The 18,836-nt window shown below is 37.3% G+C and overlaps 1 protein-coding gene across 4 annotated transcripts in view; it reads left to right on the forward strand.

Annotated features, from left to right (window-relative positions):
* Positions 1-18,836, forward strand: part of LOC114653083 (dual specificity calcium/calmodulin-dependent 3',5'-cyclic nucleotide phosphodiesterase 1C-like) — a 930,233-nt gene that overhangs the window by 770,028 nt on the left and 141,369 nt on the right. For all 4 annotated transcript variants that reach the window (XM_051929365.1, XM_051929364.1, XM_051929366.1 and 1 more), the window contains one exon: positions 8,881-9,001. In XM_051929365.1, coding sequence (XP_051785325.1) covers positions 8,881-9,001 — 121 coding nt within the window. The remainder of the gene's footprint in view (positions 1-8,880; positions 9,002-18,836) is intronic.

The raw sequence follows: 18,836 nt of genomic DNA on the forward strand, positions 1-18,836 counted from the left end.
GCTTACAGAAAGCCGAGATCAGATACAGCCTCTTGTACCCTGCCAAACTGAAAGTGGACATTCAAAGCAAGCATTACATCTTTATGGAGGAAGCAGAAAAAAACCCAAGAAAACTGATCCTGACACTATTTTGAAATATGATCGTGAGTCACATCCTGTCATGACATGGCAAAGAAGATCTTACCAGCTGTTTGATCCGCCTGTAATGATACAGTAATCCTTCCTCGATCGCGGGGGTTGCGTTCCAGAACCCCCCGCGAAAGGTGAAAATCCGCGAAGTAAAAACCATATGTTCATATGGTTATTTTTATATAGTTTAAACCCTTATAAACTCACCCACACTCTTATAAACATTTCCCGCACAATTATACAGCATAAACCCTTTGTATTCTCTTAGATATTTGGTAAGATTCATTGAAATTATGTATGTAAACACACTGTTTATATACAGTAAAACCTAAATATTATTTTAAAGATATCGAGCGTCTCCGATATCACATATGTTACAGCCATTACGACAGGCAGGCCACCAGCAATAAATACGTACAATGCAAGAAAAATTGTATACAGTAAAATGTGTGTACAGTGATACTAAACTAGATAGATAGATAGATAGATAGATAGATAGATAGATAGATAGATAGATAGATAGATAGATAGATAGATAGATAGATAGATAGATAGATAGATAGATAGATACTTTATTAATCCCAGGGGGAAATTCACATACTCCAGCAGCAAAAAATATTAAATTAAAGAGTAATAAAAAATGCAGGTAAAAAACAGACAATAACTTGAATAATGTTCAACGTTTATCCCCTCTGGTGGAATTGAAGAGTCGCATAGTTTGGGGGAGGAATGATCTTCTCAGTCTGTCAGCTATGTACATGTAATAAGTACTGTACGTAGAAAATTAATTATGTTACTCACCAACAATGACACGGCAACTTGTCTGATAACGATGAGTTTAATTTTACTGCACAACAAAGGAGAGCGTTACAGCTCTTCTAAAGGAGCCTCTTCAGGTGACTGTGTAGCACCACAGTTGTTCTTCTTCTGGCAGTCTTCAATCCAGATCCCTAAAGCAGATTCTATCCGGACTATCGCCTTATTACATCCACTTACAACTCGTTTTGCGCCCTGGTTAAAGGACACTGCGGCCATAGATCTTATATTCTTTTCCTCCTTTTTAAATAAAAAAGAATCGTGGACTCATTGATTCTGTAATGGCGTCCTGCAGCGGTGTAGCTGTTCCCTTCCTTCAACATATCCAAAACTTTTACCTTTTCGGAAATCGTTAACATCTTCCGTTGGCGATTGGGCACGGCTCCTGAAGCAGTAGCAGGAGCACGTTGATGCTGAATGAGCGAGACAAGACTTCCGGGTTAATGCAGCGGAATTGAATTCTGTGCTCTGTAGCTGAGCCAATCAGCACACAGGAACTTAACTGCGTGCTCTGATTGGGTAGCTTCTCAGCCATCCGCCAATAGCGTCCCTTGTATGAAACCAACTGGGCAAACCAACTGAGGAAGCATGTATCAGAAGTAAAAAGACCCATTGTCCGCAGAATCCCACGAAGCAGCGAAAAATCCGCGTTATATATTTAGATATGTTTACATATAAAATCCGCGATAGAGTGAAGCCGCAAAAGTCGAAGCACGATATAGCGAGGGATTACTGTACTGGTACTGCAATTAAACATTTTTTCCCTTCTCTGCCACTTTTTGTTTATGCTTTAATTACAATTATATGCATATATGTATGTACATGTGGAAGAAATTAATTTTTTTTTTCTTTTTAAAGGAGACTGTTTAACATCATACCCTTAGTTTATTATTATTGTTATTATTGTATTAGGGTTTACTATGCATATCCAGGGCCACTTTTTAACACCCTTTCCTGGGTTTACTATCTTACTATTTTACTATCTCAAGATTGTTGAAGATTATATTTTATGCTTATAGTATTTGGACTGTACTGGCAATATATTCCTCATACGCTGCTGCTGGGGGGCTTGTTTTGTTTTGGACGTGCTCTGTCTCTAAGTATGTCAGAGGACTGGAACTTTATGAAGTGTGGTCCAGCTTCACATGGGGAGGTAAAATGGGGGGACGGGGGGACTGGGGAGGAGAGAAAGAGAGCAAGCTACTGTATCTCTAATCAATCCTTTTAATCCTTATAATTATAAGTACCAGTGTAACAATAGGCTTCATGGTAATAACTCATGGGAAAATTGGAAATTAAGGCCAAAGCTGTCTTATTTTCTGTTAAGACTACAACATGACAACAAAAGTTCAGAAGCAATGTCTCCATGACCAGACAGTTAACTTTGTGAGCTGGAATGTTAAAGGCCTGAATCATGAATTAAAGGGAAAGAAAGTATTCTCTCACCTAACAGGTCCATCCATCCATCCATTTTCCAACCCGCTGAATCCAAACACAGGGTCACGGGGGTCTGCTGGAGCCAATCCCAGCCAACACAGGGCACAAGGCAGGAAACAATCCTGGGCAGGGGTGCCAACCCACTGCAGGACACACACAAACACACACTAGGGCCAATTTAGAATCGCCAATCCACCTAACCAGCATGTCTTTGGACTGTGGGAGGAAACCCACGCAGACACGGGGAGAACATGCAAACTCCATGCAGGGAGGACCCGGGAAGCGAACCCAGGTCCCCAGGTCTCCCAACTGTGAGGCAGCAGCGCTACCCACTGTGCCACCCCCTAACAGGTCTAAATGCTAAAATAGTATTTTTACAGGAGACCCACTTATTAAGCAAGGATCAGTTTTGGCTGAACAAAGACTGGACTGGCCAAATGTTCCATTCCAGCTTTACAAAGAAAACTAGAGGTGTGGGAATTCTTATACATAAAACAGTCTAATTTGTAGTATCAAATGTAGTATCTGATCCTGAAGGGAGATATGTGTTTGTCATAGGTAATTTATTTAACTGTAAAGTGATTCTGATGAATATTTATGCACTCAATGTCAATGACAGGGACTTCATCCAAAATGTATTTGTATCCATTCCCAATGTGAACACTCATAAAATTATAATGGCTGGGGACTTTAATTGTGTTTTAAATCCAGACCTAGAAAGGTTTCCTGCCACAGGGGTGATGACAACTAACACTGCAAAGACAATCACACAGTTTGTAACTGACCACAACTTATCAGACCCCTGGAGGTTTCTAAACCCAAACTCAACAGCATATTCCTTCTACTCACCAGTGCATCATTGCTACTCAAGAATTGATTATTTCTTTGTAGATAACAATTTCTTACCTACAATTAAATCTTGTAAGTACAACACTATTGTTATTTCTGACCGTGCCCCTTTGATCTTAGAACTAATATCATTATGCCCCACACACTCATCTCGCAGATGGTGTCTTAACCCATTTTTATTAGTAAATAAGAACTGTACAGAATTTATATCCAAACAAATCAATTTTTTCTTAGAGACAAATACATCCTCAGAGGTTTCTGCAAGAATACTCTGGGAAACCCTGAAGGCCTTCTTAAGAGGAAAGATTATCTCATATCTATCAACAGAAATAAATTGGAAACCAAGAAGGTATCAGAGCCAATTAGTGAAATTACTAGAATAGATCAAGAACATGCCAGGTGTCCAAGTGAGGCACTTCATAGGAAAAGGCAGGCTCTGCATTTAGAACTCAACCTCTTAACAACTAAAGAAACTGAACAACTCATTTGTAAATCAAGACATCAATACTATGAACATGGAGAGAAAGCTAATAAGATATTAACTCAACAAATCCACAAGCAATAAGTTTGCAATACAATCCCAGCAATCACCAACACAAACAGAGACAAAATCATTGACCATAAAAATATAATGCACACATTTAGAGACTGGGCAGCACGGTGGTGCAGTGTAGCGTTGCTGCCTCGCAGTATGGACACCTGGGTTCGCTTCCCGGGTCCTCCCTGCATGGAGTTTGCATGTTCTCCCCCATGTCTGCGTGGGTTTTCCTCCGGGTGCTCTGGTTTCCTCCCACAGTCCAAAGACATGCAGATTAGGTGCATTGGTAATCCTAAATTGTCCCTAGTGTGTGCTTGGGGTGTGGGTGTGTGTGTGCTGGCGCCCTGCCTGGGGTGTGTTCCTGCCCTGTGCTGGCTGGGATTGGCTCCGGCAGACCCCTGTGACCCTGTGTTAGGATATAGCGGGTTGGACAATGACTGACTGTTGATGACTGACATTTAGAGACTACTATTAATCCTTATATTCTACTGAGTTTAAAGAAGACAAGACACAATCTAAAGCATTTTTGGGTGCATTACAGATACCACAAATACAATGACTGACTGATGATGACTGACATTTAGAGACTACTATTAATCCTTATATTCTACTGAGTTTAAAGAAGACAAGACACAATGTAAAGCATTTTTGGATGCATTGCAGATACCACAAATAGATACTCTTAGTGCAGAGGAACTGGATAAACCTCTGGCACTATCAGAAATACTTAATGCTATAAACTCACTTCAGAGTGGGAAAGCAGCAGGCCCTGCCGAATTTTATAAGAAATTCTCAACTCAGCTAGCTCCCCTTTAATTAGCAACATTTACAGCAGCTAGAGACAATAAAATTCTACATCAAACTTTTCACCAAGCATCAATTACCATCTTCCCTAAACAAATTAAGGACATCTTACAATGTGCATCATACAGACCAATTTCACTTTGGAATAATGATGTTAAGATACTCTCCAAAGTCCCAGCTAGAAGGATGGAGAAAGTGCTCCCTTCGATAATATCATAAGACCAAATCGGATTTATTAAAGGCAGACACTTTGCTTCCAATCTTCAATGCCTGTTTAATGTAATATATTCACCCACATAGTCAAACACTCCGGAGATGATATTATTGTTGGATGCAGAAAAAGCATTTGATATGGTTGAATGGAACTACCTTTTCACTGCATTGGAAGAAATTTGGGTTTGGCCTGAACATTAATGCATGGATCAAACTACTGTATATCAATTCTAAGCTTCAGTTTGTATTAACAACATTAATTCAGACTACTTTAAACTAGAACGTGGTACTAGACAAGGATGCCCCTTGTCACCACTGCTTTTTACAGTTGCCATTGAGCCACTGTCATTTCATTGTCAAAATGCTTATGAGATAAAGGGAATTATCAGAGAAGGACTTGAACAGAAAATTTCTCTATATGTAGATGATACGGTACTGTATATTTCTGATCCACAAAATACTGTGCCCGCAGTCCTAACAGCACTAACAGAATTTCAAAAGATTTCTGGTGTCAGAATCAATTTGAATAAAAGTGTGCTTTTTCCAGTGAATTCTCAAGCACACAATATTAGATTGGACACCTTCCCTTTTATCATCGCAGATCAGTTTAAATACATAGGGGTAAACATCACAAGTAAACATAAAGCTCTTTATCAACAAAATTTTGCCATCTGTATGGAAAAAATTAAGCAAAACTTGCATAGATGGTCAACCCTTCATCTCACTTTAGCTGGAAGAATTAACATTGTTAAGATGAATATCCTTCCTAAGCTTCTCTTTTTATTTCAAAACATTACATCAATAAATTATTTTTTAAGAAACTAGGTTCAACCATAACCACATTTATTTGGAATTCAAAACATCCACGTATCCAAAGGGTGACCCTGTAAAGACCTATGTATTCAAAGGGCAGCAAATATACACGCTATAAAAACCAGGACATGGACACAAATAAATGAACATACACAGGCTTGGTCCGCAATAGAAATAAAATCCTGCAGAACTTATTTATATTCCTTGCTTTGCACCCCAATAAATACAAGTTATCGCCAATATACTAACAACCCAATTGTGCTTCACTCACTCAGAATATGAAACCAATTTGGGAAGTATTTTAAGATAGAGAAGCTTTTATCTGTGGCACCTCTGCATGAGAACCACCTTTTTCCACCCTCTCAAACATATGCAGTTTTTAACGTCTGTAAAACATTTAGGATTAGGCTTAGAGATCTGCACATAGACAATGTCTTTGCAAGCTACGAACAGTTACACTACAAATTTAACTTTCCAGCAACACATTTCTTTCACTACCTTCAAATTAGAAACTTTGTTAAACAGAACCTGCCCAATTTTCCTCACCTACCTCTATGCCGGAAAAATATTGATCAGTCTCAAGGACTCAGACAGCATCTCTGTAATATATACTGTAAAACCATTTTACAGTCCCTCCCTTTCAAAGATCCCAGAGTACAGTGGGAAAAGGTTCTCTCACTTGACATTTCAGAAAAGGAGTGGAAGGTAGCAATGCACAGAATTCACTCAAGCTCCATATGCGCAAAGCATACAATTATCCATCCATCCATCATCCAACCTGCTATATCCTAACTACAGGGTCACGGGGGTCTGCTGGAACCAATCCCAGCCAACACAGGGCGCAAAGCAGGAAACAAATCCCGGGCAGGGCACCAGCCCACCGTAGGGCACACACACTAGGGACAATTTAGGATCACCAGTCCACCTAACCTGCATGTCATTGGACTGTGGGAGGAAACTGGAGCACCTGGACGAAACCCACGCAGACACGGGGAAAACATGCAAACTCCACGCAGGGATGACCCGGGAAGCGAACCTGGGTCTCCTAACTGCAAGGCAGCAGCACTGCCACTGCACCACCGTGCCGCCAGCATACAATTATTCAAGTCAAAATAATATATCGAGCACATCTCTCTTACTTAAAATTGTCCAAAATGTTTCCAGGGAAAGATCCAACCTGCGAATGCTGCAATCAAGTTCCAGCTTCACTGGGTCGTATGTTTTGGGCGTGCACCAAATTAGCATCATTCTGGACCAAACTCTTTAAATGCCTTTCATTAACATTCATTCCATTAACAGCTGTGTTTGGTGTACTTCCAGATGGGCTTAAAGTGGAGAAGGAGAAACAAACTGTAATTGCCTTTACCACACTATTGGCACGTAGACTTATCTTGCTCAACTGGAAGAATCCTGACTCTTCTATTCTAAGTAAGTGGGTAACTGATGTTATATACTACAGCAGAGTCTTGCTTATCCAACCTTCGCTTATCCAACATTCTGTATTATCCGACGTCCCAACACAAAAAAAAAAAAAAAAAAAAAAAAAAATGCATCAATCGGCAACAAGAACTGCAAGTTTGCGAGCGTGAGCGTAGTCTATTTTTTGTTGCTAAGTTCATTTTTTCAGTTACATTTTTCTGTTGTTTTGTTGTAAAACATGATTACAGTGGATTTGTGACTGACCCTCTCTGGCGTGTGTGTCTCTCACAGCGTGTATGTGTGTGCGTGCATCTGTCTCGCGTGCGTTTATGCGTGTATGTGTGTGTGCGTGCGTCTCTCTCACATGTGTGTGTCGGTGTGTGTCTCTCGTGCGCGTGTGTCTCTTTTTCTCTCGCGCGTGCATGTGTCTCCTTCTCGTGTGCGTGTGTCTCTCTCTCTCTCTTGCGCGTGCATGTGTCTGTCTGTGTCTCTCTCTCGCGCTCTCTCTCTAACGCTGCACAGGAAATGCACAGGGAGAGACTGAACACGTGCGGAAATCATCGGCGCGCACAAACCGAAAGGGAAACTAGCTTGTTCCTATACCGAGTGTGTGGTCATGCATAGAGGCAAAAGTTTGACGAACTTTTTGGTCATAACCCGATTTGTATGTGTTCAGAGATGTTTGTGAACTGAGGTAATTACAAGTAATCTATTAGTTTATCTATTTACTCATTTTTATTAGCTTAAAGTTTTACTCTGCTGGCCTAGCTCTCTTTCTTAGGTGTGAGGGTTGATTTGTTTCAAACCTATTTTTGTAAAACTTTTTTGTGTGGAATTTTGTTTGATTTTAATAAAATCAAAGAAAAAGTATTGTCTACAGTGAAGCGTATGTACTGAAGCAAATGTGAAACTTCCTGCACTTTTCAATAATTTGTCGCAGGCTGAATAGATGATTTTGGCAGAATTGGCCTAGGTCTGAAGCCTGCCTAATTTTTCTGCAGCCTCTGATCAAAGGCACTTCTATTAAGTACCACCTTGGCAAAACCTTTACCACCTACACTGAGGAGGCAAATACCATGGTAGTTTTTACAGTGGCTGAGGTTGCCATTTTTTGGAATTGGAATGATGATGCCACATTTCCAGCCTGATGGGATAACTTCACTCTCCCATACTGTGACAATAGCTTTGTGCAGCCAAGCCAAAAGGTTGGGCCTCTGTGCTTAAACATTCATGCTGTAATAACATTAATGCGTGGTGCTTTGTTCACTTTTAATTTATGGCAGCTTTTTGTCTCCAAATATAACAGGAAATATCTATAAAGACAATAATAAACTGAAGCTTTGGATGTTTTCATTACTTATTGCACATACCAAATTTTATATAACATTAGAAACATTTAATTCTGTTTTTTATTATTATTATTATTACAATATCTACAATATCTGAGACTCATTTCCTCCAATAGCCTGTTTACTTTCTATCGCTTTCAGAGTTGGTATTATTGTGATCCCACAATGTCCATGGCACTAATAATATCCTGTGGCTAACCTAACAACAGAACAGTTGCAACAACAGAACTAATTCTGTAAAGGATAACGATTCCCATGTTTGTTTGAAGCAAATAGCTATCATTAATACAAAGAGAAAGTAACAGATGTCATCAGAATGAAACAATTAATACAAGTGGGTAATTTCAGAGGATCTAGAAAATTTTGTAGGAATTCCTATGTGTAAGTTAAACTATTCTTACTTAACTTTATATTTGCTCATTTTTTTTAAATATTTAGCTTTATACTGTTGCATTCTAAATTTAATTGGATTTATGATTTACTCCTATCTTGGAAAATTCCCTTTATTTACAGAATTGACAAGCCAAAAGCCTTATCTTTGCTGTTGCACACTTCTGATATCAGTCATCCTGCCAAAAACTGGGAGCTACATCATCGCTGGACCACATCATTACTTGAGGAATTCTTTAGACAGGTAACAATAAATAATTTGGTTGCTTATTTTAGTAAGAAAATTCATAAAACAAAATAAGCAAACATTCGTACATGTTTATTTGTTTCATTGTAGGCTTGGCAAAGACATAAAATCAGATCAATAATGTCCAATGTACTGCATTGGGCTTCAGGGGAAGTTTAGTTTCTTTAAAATGACTTATAATCAATGTGGCATAAACATGCTCAAATATAGCCAAAGATTTAAGAAAACACATTTCTGAAAATATGTGCTAATTTTTTTTTGTTTTTAAAAATTCTTTCTGGGCTGAATACACTTTAGTCAGGCTTCTGTTTAACGTTCTCGAAGATTTGAATATCAAGGAGTCTTATGGAATTATTTGCATTTTATATTTTGAAGATTTTTCATATTATTTAGCCTACATTTTGTAAATTTTGCACTGCCATTTTATTTTTAATGAGTGCTGTAACAAGATGATCTGTTGATAGTGAGTATGATCACAGAAATCTCACAAGATGACATCATCAAGGCATTCATAAAAGTCAGCGATGCGGACAGCACATTATTGAAGACTAAGGATTACAAGACCTCTTAATGTGTTTAACTTGCCTTTCGACTTAACTTCTCCATCTCCCAGTCCTTAAAACTTTCATTATGTGAGTTTTGGTCTGACCTGAGCATTTAGTTGAAATTTAAAGAACACTATGTTTAAAGTAACTTCCTCATTCGTGCTGTTTTGCCAGGACACTCCTGCTAATATGCCTCAAATCCCCAGTGAAAACATTCAGTCATGGTTATGATGGTTTAGGGGCTCCTCCTTTGCATTCTGTGTCGACTCATAAGTCAGTTTTCTGGTAAACAGGTCATTAGCAGTTCTTGTAGAAAGTTCCTTAAACAATAAACATTGGCTGTGTTCAGTCATACAAAGAGGTTACTTCTATAAGGAAAGGACAAACATAGCCGATGGGTCTGTTGCATTGAGTGTCTCATTTACTGTAAATGTTTCCCTGTGTTCAAGTCTTGTTGAACACTCCTGTGACACTTTGCTTACCCAAACCTGAACAGATATCTAACTTATTTCCAATGCTCCATTGTCTTCATTTTTAAGTTTTCTTTTGAAAATTTCTACTTCCCCCACAAGTAGAGCCCATTTTGTTTTACTTGATATGATGTAGTGGGTTGTAGATCATCCTGAAAAAAAAAATCCTAATCACTATCAAAAATTCAGAATTTGGGTGTTATGGAATGGAAAGACCAAAATTGAAAAGAACCCTGTTGAAACTTTGCAGAAGGTATTGTTATTTAAAGAAATAAATCAATTAACACAAAAAATAAATAAATAATTAACACTAGAATCCCTGAAGCCTTGTTTTGCAAATGTGTCAATCAGCAGTGGCAGCAGACAGCCTGCTATCCCATCCTCCACCGACGGAGCTGAAGTTGGACACAAAGTGCTCCCAGCTCAACTCTGTTTATCTGGGTGAGAGGTGTCTGGAATTGTATAGGGTAAATAAATATATCCTTATTTGGAACACATACATTTCATGTGTGTTCCGTGTCCACAACGATCTGGGTAAATATAGGATGACAGAAAATGTGAGGCAAGAAATGTTGAACATATAACTAAACAGAAACTTTTTTCACATATACTACGAGTGAAATTCAAAAAGTTTCCAAACTTTTATATTTTCCTTGGAAACGGTGAAGGCGGGAGGAGTAGTAATTGTTCATGTCTGAGAGTGTCATGTGACTAGTTCTGTCTGGCAAGCTGGCTGCCCTTGCAGTTTAGTATAAGAGTTGTCACCCTGTGCTGAAGATGTCTGCAAATTTTATAAATTGCACCAAAGACGAACAGCATTCTGTCATACACTTTTTGTGGAAAGAAGGTGTGCCGGGAGCACAAATTCATCTCCGCATGTGTGCTCAGTATGGGGATAATGTGCTGTCTTGTAGAGTTGTCTATGAGTTGATTGGAATGTTGAAAAATGGCCATACTAGTGTGACGGTTGCAGAGCGCTCTGGACGTCCAGCTACAGCCACGACCACAAGGAATGAAGAAAGAAGCCTGATGTGAAAGCAGCAGTGCATCAGTGGCTACACGCTCAACCAAAAACTTTTTTTGCTGATGGCATTAAAAAGTTGGTATGACGCTGGGAAAACTGCCATCGCAAAGAAGGTGACTAAGTAGAAAAGTGATGTAATTTGATTTTGAATTTCTTAATAAATGGAGTTTAAAGTGAAGTGCAGAAACTTTATAAAAAAAACAAGTGTGCCTTTATTCAAGAATATAACCAAAAAAAATAAATCTGTGGTTGATGCCTGGTCAGAACTATTTGTTGTACCTGCAAACAAAGATACAATGCCCCATAACCACTATCAGACTATCATGCGGCATTTGTGCTTTGACAATAAATAACTGCAATATGACAGATTTGCTGTGATCTTGGACATCTGGCAATGTTTTGTTGAGAACTGTGTTTTGAGTTACAACCCAGGGCAACATAATACTGTTGATGAGCAACTGTTTCCAACCAAGGTCCATTATCCTTTCTTACAATACACTCAACCAAGCCTGAAAAATTTGGCATAAAGTTTTGGAATGCAGCAGATTGGGAGACAAAGACACATGTGCAATGCCACTCCTTATTTAGGAAAAGATCCCAGTCGTCCCATGGGAGAAAGACTTTCCAAGAATGAGGTCATAAAGCTTATGGAGCCATTTCTGGACAAAGGCAAAACCGTAGCAACAGACAACTTCTTCACGTCGCCTTTGCTAGATAATAGACTGCTGCACTGCAACACAACTCTGCTTGGCATCATGAATAAAGTGGGATGGGAACTTCCACCTGCAGCTAAAGTCACTTCAGTATGCGAGCAATTCTCCACACTAGTGTTTACATCTGGCAATGCCATGTTGACGGTGTATGTGCCCAAAAAGAAGAAGTCTGTCTGCATTCTCAGTACAATGTACCATTATGTGGAGATTGGACAAGATTGAAAAAAAAAAAACATGTTCAAATGACAACTCATGTTCAAATGGCATAGCGTTTTCAAATAATGACGTTTTCATGCATGGATGTGTGTGTGTGTGTGCGTACGTGATACGAGGCAGATACGAATTTGGTGACATTCAAGTGGTTACTGGAATATAAAATAAACACTTTTGCAAAGGTTTAATGAAACAAGAGTGATTTTATTCAAGAATAAAACTGAATAACAAACAATTTAAGTGACAACAAGATACCATGAAGACATGATTCACTAGCGTTTGTGTGTCTGCTTATATCCCTTCAGCGATGTCTTTTACATGTAGCAAATATTTGCACCAGGTGTTACAGACTCAAAACAAATGTGCTAAAACAAATATGTTTTTATTATGTAATAGTAATAATAACAGCAGCTCACTACTCAAAACAGGAAGAACCCAAGCTCAAACTTCTAACCTCTTGATTTACAAGGAAGTAGTTCTGATTGACACATTTGCAAAACAAAGATGCTGATGTGGAGGTGTGAAAGAATTTAAGGTGGCCCGGCCTTACAACTTTTTTTGTAGGCTTCAGGAATTCTAGTGTTAATATAATTTGTTTAAACTAAACCCAAAAGCAGGAATAAAAGACAAAGGATGTTCTCCTATTGATTTCTACATAAAAGTCAAATAAATAATTCACATACATATAAATATTATTTCTAAAAAATAAATAATAGTAAAACAATTGAAATACCTGTGGAAAAATAAAAACTAAAGGTTCAAGCCAAGGCCACTAACAAAAAGAAACAAGACAATAGTAAAAAGGTCATCTAAAAAATGTATTCTAATAAACTAATTTTCAAGAGTCACTGCCAGACAAATACAAAAATACAGAAATCTCAGGATGGACAACACAAAACTATTACTAAATAGTTTAAAAACTATTATCATAATGAAGTTTCTCCATAAAGAGATGAGCACTAAACCTGGAGTCTCAGAGAGAAAACTCTTAGAAAAGTGTTGAAAGAACAGAAGAAAGGCAATGAATGTCCCCAGCTAAAGTCTTTTATAGCCCTCAAAGGTGACTGCAGCCCTAACGACTGCAGGAACTGAGAGTACAAACTGTACTTGAAGCCCCGTCTGTGCTAGCTCAGGCCATAATTAAGAATAACTGACACTAGAATTCCTGAAACCCTTAGAAAAAACTCATAATCCTGGCCCACATTAAATCCCTTCACACCTCTCTATTAGCGTCTTTTGTTTTGTAAATGCCTTGATCAGTTCAAGCATCCTGCTGTCCCATCCCCCCTCTTGACGGAGCTCAGCTTGCGGGCAAAAAGGTCTCCCAGCTCAAGCCAAGGCTCCTTATCTGTGTGTGGGGTGCCTGGAGTTGTATAGGGTAAATAATACAGTATATTGTTATTTGGAATACATGCATTTCATGTGCGTTCTGTATCTACAAAGATCTGGGTAAGTGTAGGATGAAAAGAAATACAAGAAATACTGAACACATACCTAAAGCAGAAACTTTTTCCATGTTAAATTAATAATAACGAAAAGTGTATAATGTATGAAGACTTTACTCCAAACATCAAATAAACACATGTACTTTTATTCAAGAATATAACCAAAGGGAAAAAAATGCATTTGATTTACATGTGGCTGTCAATGAGTTAAAAACTCAAGCTCAAATGTCAATCGACAGGGAATTTACACATATTCTTGAATGGTATAAAGGTAAGAACTGCTGCCTTATAACCCAAAGGTCCCAGATTCAAGACTGGGCGCTCCATGTTTTGAGTAGTGAGCTGCTATTATTATTATTATTATTTCTACAATATAATAAAACCATACATTTGATTTGAGTCTGTAACACCTAGTGAAAATTTTGTCTACTTGTAAAAGTTAGCGCTTGTTTTTTTATTATTCAGTTTTATTCTCTCAGTGACATTCACATGGTACAATGAACTTGCCTCTGCCTCTCTGAGTTGACGGCATTTATCTCCATTCTTTTCACAAGAGCTGCGCTGTGACTGATCCCTGCTCAGAGCTGTTTGTCGTAGCGGCAATCAAAGATACGATATCCCATGACTGCTATCAGACTGGACAAAGGAGGGACCATGGCAACAGACATCTTCTTCACAGCGCTTTTGCTGGCTAATAGACTATTGTAACGCAACACAACTCTGCTTGGCACCATAAGTAAAATGGGACTTCTACCTGTAGCTAAAGTCACTTAAGTACACGAGCAATTCGCCACACTAATGTTCAGATCTGACAGCGCCGTGCTGATGGTGTATGCGCCCAAAAAGAAGAAGCCTTTGATAAGTTTTTTCGTATGCTTCAGGAATTCTAGTGTTAATGAGGAAGAGGTAATACCAGGACAGAGGTGTAGACGCACTCCTGACACTGGAAAAAAGTGTTGCGGGCTGAATAATATTTCAAAGAAATTAATTGGCATGGGTGATCCAATCAATTCAAATTAACAGGCTCTCATGTGCAGGTTTTGCTTGGCAGATAAGCATCTGGTTTACCACGTTGTTCAAGAAAGGTCACATATCACGATTCCCATATTTATTGGTGAGCCTATAGTATCATTGGCATCAATAAATGAGGCTCTGAATATTGAGAGGAACAGAAAAGAAGATTAAATATCAGTCACAAAAGATTATATATTGTTCCACAAAGATATTCCTGTCTAAGCATCATACTTTTAAATAGGAAAGTTTTGTTTAATAACCTGCTGAGACTGAGTAATGAAGTGGGAAAATGAGTGGGATATGATTGTATTTTTTGCACTTCTTTTTGAATAGATAGTGCAAAGATTTAGTCTACTTAGCCATGGGCTTTGTCAAAGAAACAAATTGAATTAATGAAAAAGCTTTGCATTCTGCTTGTGCCATTATGGAAATAAGGTTTATCATTGCTAAAGGAGTCTGACAGATTGTGAAAAAATAAGACTTTATTATTTTTTTTTTCAATATTTGGCAGGAAACTAGAGTGACCAAAAGATCTAACAGCAGCAAAAACTGAGGACATGGAATTCTCCCAAAAATTAGGAGATTAATTGATTTTAAAACAAAAATGGAAATAAGTTTGAACAATGAAAATATATCTCAAAATGGATTTGGCATTCAGAGGAAGCTGGCCTTGCCAAAATAGATTTTTTTTAAATTTGCATTAAATGACGTAAATATTGTTGGCCTGAATTTGTTTTGATTTTTTTCAAGGAAATCTCTATTTGGAAACTGTGGAAAAGATATGTATTATTCAGTGTTAATTTTGACAATACATCTTGATTTAGTTTTAGTCTTAGTCTTCTGACTAAATTGCATTTTAGTTTTAGTCACATTTTAGTCATTTAATTATTGTTAGTTTTAGTCTAGTTTTAGTCAACAAAAAAATACATTAATTTTAGTCTAGAAAAAGTAAATCTGTTTTAGTTGACTAAAAGTAAAAGTTAATTAGTCAAACAGTCAAAATCAGATGGATATCTTATTTAACATATGAATATGTACAGAATATATTGTACTGTACCTCTAAACTATTATACTAACATGTACACTGTTGATCCAAATCACATGTAGTGATTATTGAACATAACATGAAGAATAGGTGTAGAAAGGATTTACTCAAAAACATAATGGTCAGATAATGGAAGTTGTGGTCTGTCATTACTGTTTTCTGACCTTCAACATGCCTTAGTTATGCTGCTGTAAGATTTTACCAAAAACCCTGGATCTAGAAGCACACATTTAATTTCAGCACAGGGTTTAGAAAGAATGAGATCATCATGAACTATCGGATTTATCTGACCATTTTTAAATTTATTCTCTGATAGTTTTTCTCCAGCAACTGAAAAATACTGTTTAAAATAGCACTTAAAATAAAAATTCAAACATTGTTGTATCTGTACTGTTGAATTAGTGAATTCCAAAATAATATAGGTAATTTACATTAAACAAACCCTTAAAATCTGTTTTTTTCACAGAATCCCTCTGTTAGTTTTGCAGCATTTGCTATTCTAAGATTTATATTCACATCATTAGCTTATTAAAAACTCACTAAAGAGTAACATTTAACGGATGAGTCCATTTTTTATATTAATCCAGTATTTCAGAACTCTTGTAAAAGAGCCTTTTCCAAGCTGTTTCCAAAGAGTCTCACATGAGTGATCAGACTGTTATTGCTTAGCCTGTGTGCAAATCCACAATTACAAAAGTTACCAGTTGTCAGTTAATCCTAACTGAGAGACTGCATTACATTCACTAATGTACCTTTCTAAAATATGACAATGCTTTTACTACGTTCTTCACATTTTAGGGCTTATGCTCATAAACATTAGCTTGCCCCCAAAAACCCAAACGAATAATACAAATTTAGTGCCTGTGGATTCATATTCAGGAATGAAGCAATGCTTTTTTGCCATACTATATACATGTACATATCGTATTAATTGGGAGCACTGAAATCCTAAATGCATTTTATGTTATTATTAACAAATGAAGCAGCTCATTTCCTGGGTGATGTAGACAATTTACATAGCTACTTCGTTTGAAACATGCCTCGATTTTTATTTGCTACGACTAATTGTTGTCTCTGCCACTGTGCCGATATGCTGCAACCATGAAATATGTCCACAAGTTACGAAATGGATGGATGCATGGATGTACATGTATAGATGTGTTTATTAAAATCAAAGAATGAATGCGAAGTTTATGTTCCTTTATTGGGACTGTGTAGGACACTGTATGAAAAGAGATGAATCCCTGCATCATTTCATCTGCTGTAACAAAGGCCTAAAATTACAAGCTTATAACTTACTTCAGTGGATGAGCACATTTACATGACCTTTCAAAGCTTTACGAATCTGTTTCTTAAGCAACTCGTAAAGAGAAAAAACTGGCAATAACAAAATCCTGTGTGTCTGTTTGTGTTTTTTTTTTCTCCATTATTAAGCATGTTTTCCTCAATTGCACTTGACACATTAGAATTAGCAGGATGAACGAGTTGTTACTCGGGTATTACAAAGGTAACTGTATTGCTGTCGGGCAAGTCGCTACCTAGATAACGTTACATACCTGCCATGAATCTCAGGATGGTGCTCCTCTAGAAGCCTCTCAGGTTTGTGGTGTTCTTTCCTGTGAGCTCCATTCCACATGGCTTACACTGGGCTTTATTTTCGTCAGTATTGTAATTAAAGTTAGCCCATATGTCTGACAGCTTTTTTCGCCTGAGAATCACATTGGCCAACATAGTGGAGAGGAGTGGAGCAGGATTCTGGCTGACGTGATGATTTTCTGATGGTTCTTAAACCAGTGTTATCCAATTACAAGTGTGCATACAAGTTTTTTAAATTGCACCACTGCATTCATGCTCGTTTTGCGTCGGCGGACCATGTCATGTTTATCAGAGATGTGCAAAAAGCTTCACATCACTCATTGTCCACTTTGTTTATTTTTTGTCAACTATGATTTTAAAAACATTTGTCTTAGTTTTCGTCATCGAAACCTCATTTTTATTTAACGTTTGTTATGTTTTTTCACATATAAAATTTTGTTAGATTTTATAAACAAAATTAACATTTGAATTATTAGGATGTGAAGTTGCAAGTAATAGTTCTTCCCTTTTCTCTGTCCGTTAATACCCATCTTTTGATCACCCGAAAGTGCATGACTTTTCCCTGACATTTCACTTCAACATAGGTCATTTTGAGGTAATAATCATAATACATTTCAAACAAGTCATTGTTAACAGAAAAATATTTGTGATCCTATGAAAACATATTAAATAAAAACATTCACCTGTTTCTTTCCAAATTAAAATCCCAGTCAACTAAAAAAAACAGGCACTGTGTATGTTGTATGATATTAGTTAATCTTTGGTAGTGTCTTTCAGTCAAGCATCATTTCTCACATATAACTGAAAACCAGGTCCTTATATTGCAGCTCAAAATGCATAAAGAGAGTGGAAGCACAAATAAACCTACTTAATATTTAACAACATTTTTCAGAGTATACCATAGTAACCTTTGTTTATGAATAAAGGCTTATAATATTGCAACTACATGATAAAAAAATGGAACAAAATCCTACTTTGGTCACCATGATTTGGTCATTGAAGATTCACATCTTCCCAAACTAAAATCATGTTTTGACTTGGACTTTTTAAACAAAACCTTCACATTTAGTTGAATGTCCTCATATATAAATACACATAGATGGTTTTCAGTTCCTAAGTTAGATCATAGGGTGAGCCACATGCACTAAGATTGTAATAAGTTAAATATTGCCCAGAACAGGCTTTTGATTTTGAGTTCTCACTTGTGTCTGGTTAGCTGAACAGAAGTTCAATTGAAAGTAATAATATAGTGCTTAAATTTAAAAAATAAACAGTTATGAGGAGCTGCTTTGTACAATGTAAAAGGTTTGCTGATTTTGGTTTTGTTTTAGGCGAGGTACAGTACTTACTTTATTTATTCCTACCCCACTTTCTATTATTATAGGTAGAGGCTGTTATGATCAGTGAGATGAAAATCAAAGAGGATGATCAGAAATAGAGGATGGCAAAGGAATATGCAAAAATTGTAGTCAGACTAATCGTCAAAGTTAGTGATGAGCAAAACAGGAAATTTTTGGTTTGTGTACAGCTTTGCAAGGGTACTGGCTTCCATCACTGCCCTATGACACATTGCAGTAGCAATCAAAGCGTTTCAAGAAAATTCATCCAGCAGGAGGAATTCTATCCAGTTTAAATTGCTGTTATTATATGTGGGTCTCCAAAAAAGTTTTCCAAATCTTAATTATTCTCTGACCATTAATCTGCATGTAATATCTTGACATTTCAATGGGTTTAATTTAATGCCAGCTTTAAAACAAAAATTCACCC

This window comes from Erpetoichthys calabaricus, chromosome 6 (genome assembly GCF_900747795.2).
Source record: "Erpetoichthys calabaricus chromosome 6, fErpCal1.3, whole genome shotgun sequence".
In the NCBI taxonomy this organism is placed as follows: domain Eukaryota; kingdom Metazoa; phylum Chordata; class Cladistia; order Polypteriformes; family Polypteridae; genus Erpetoichthys; species Erpetoichthys calabaricus.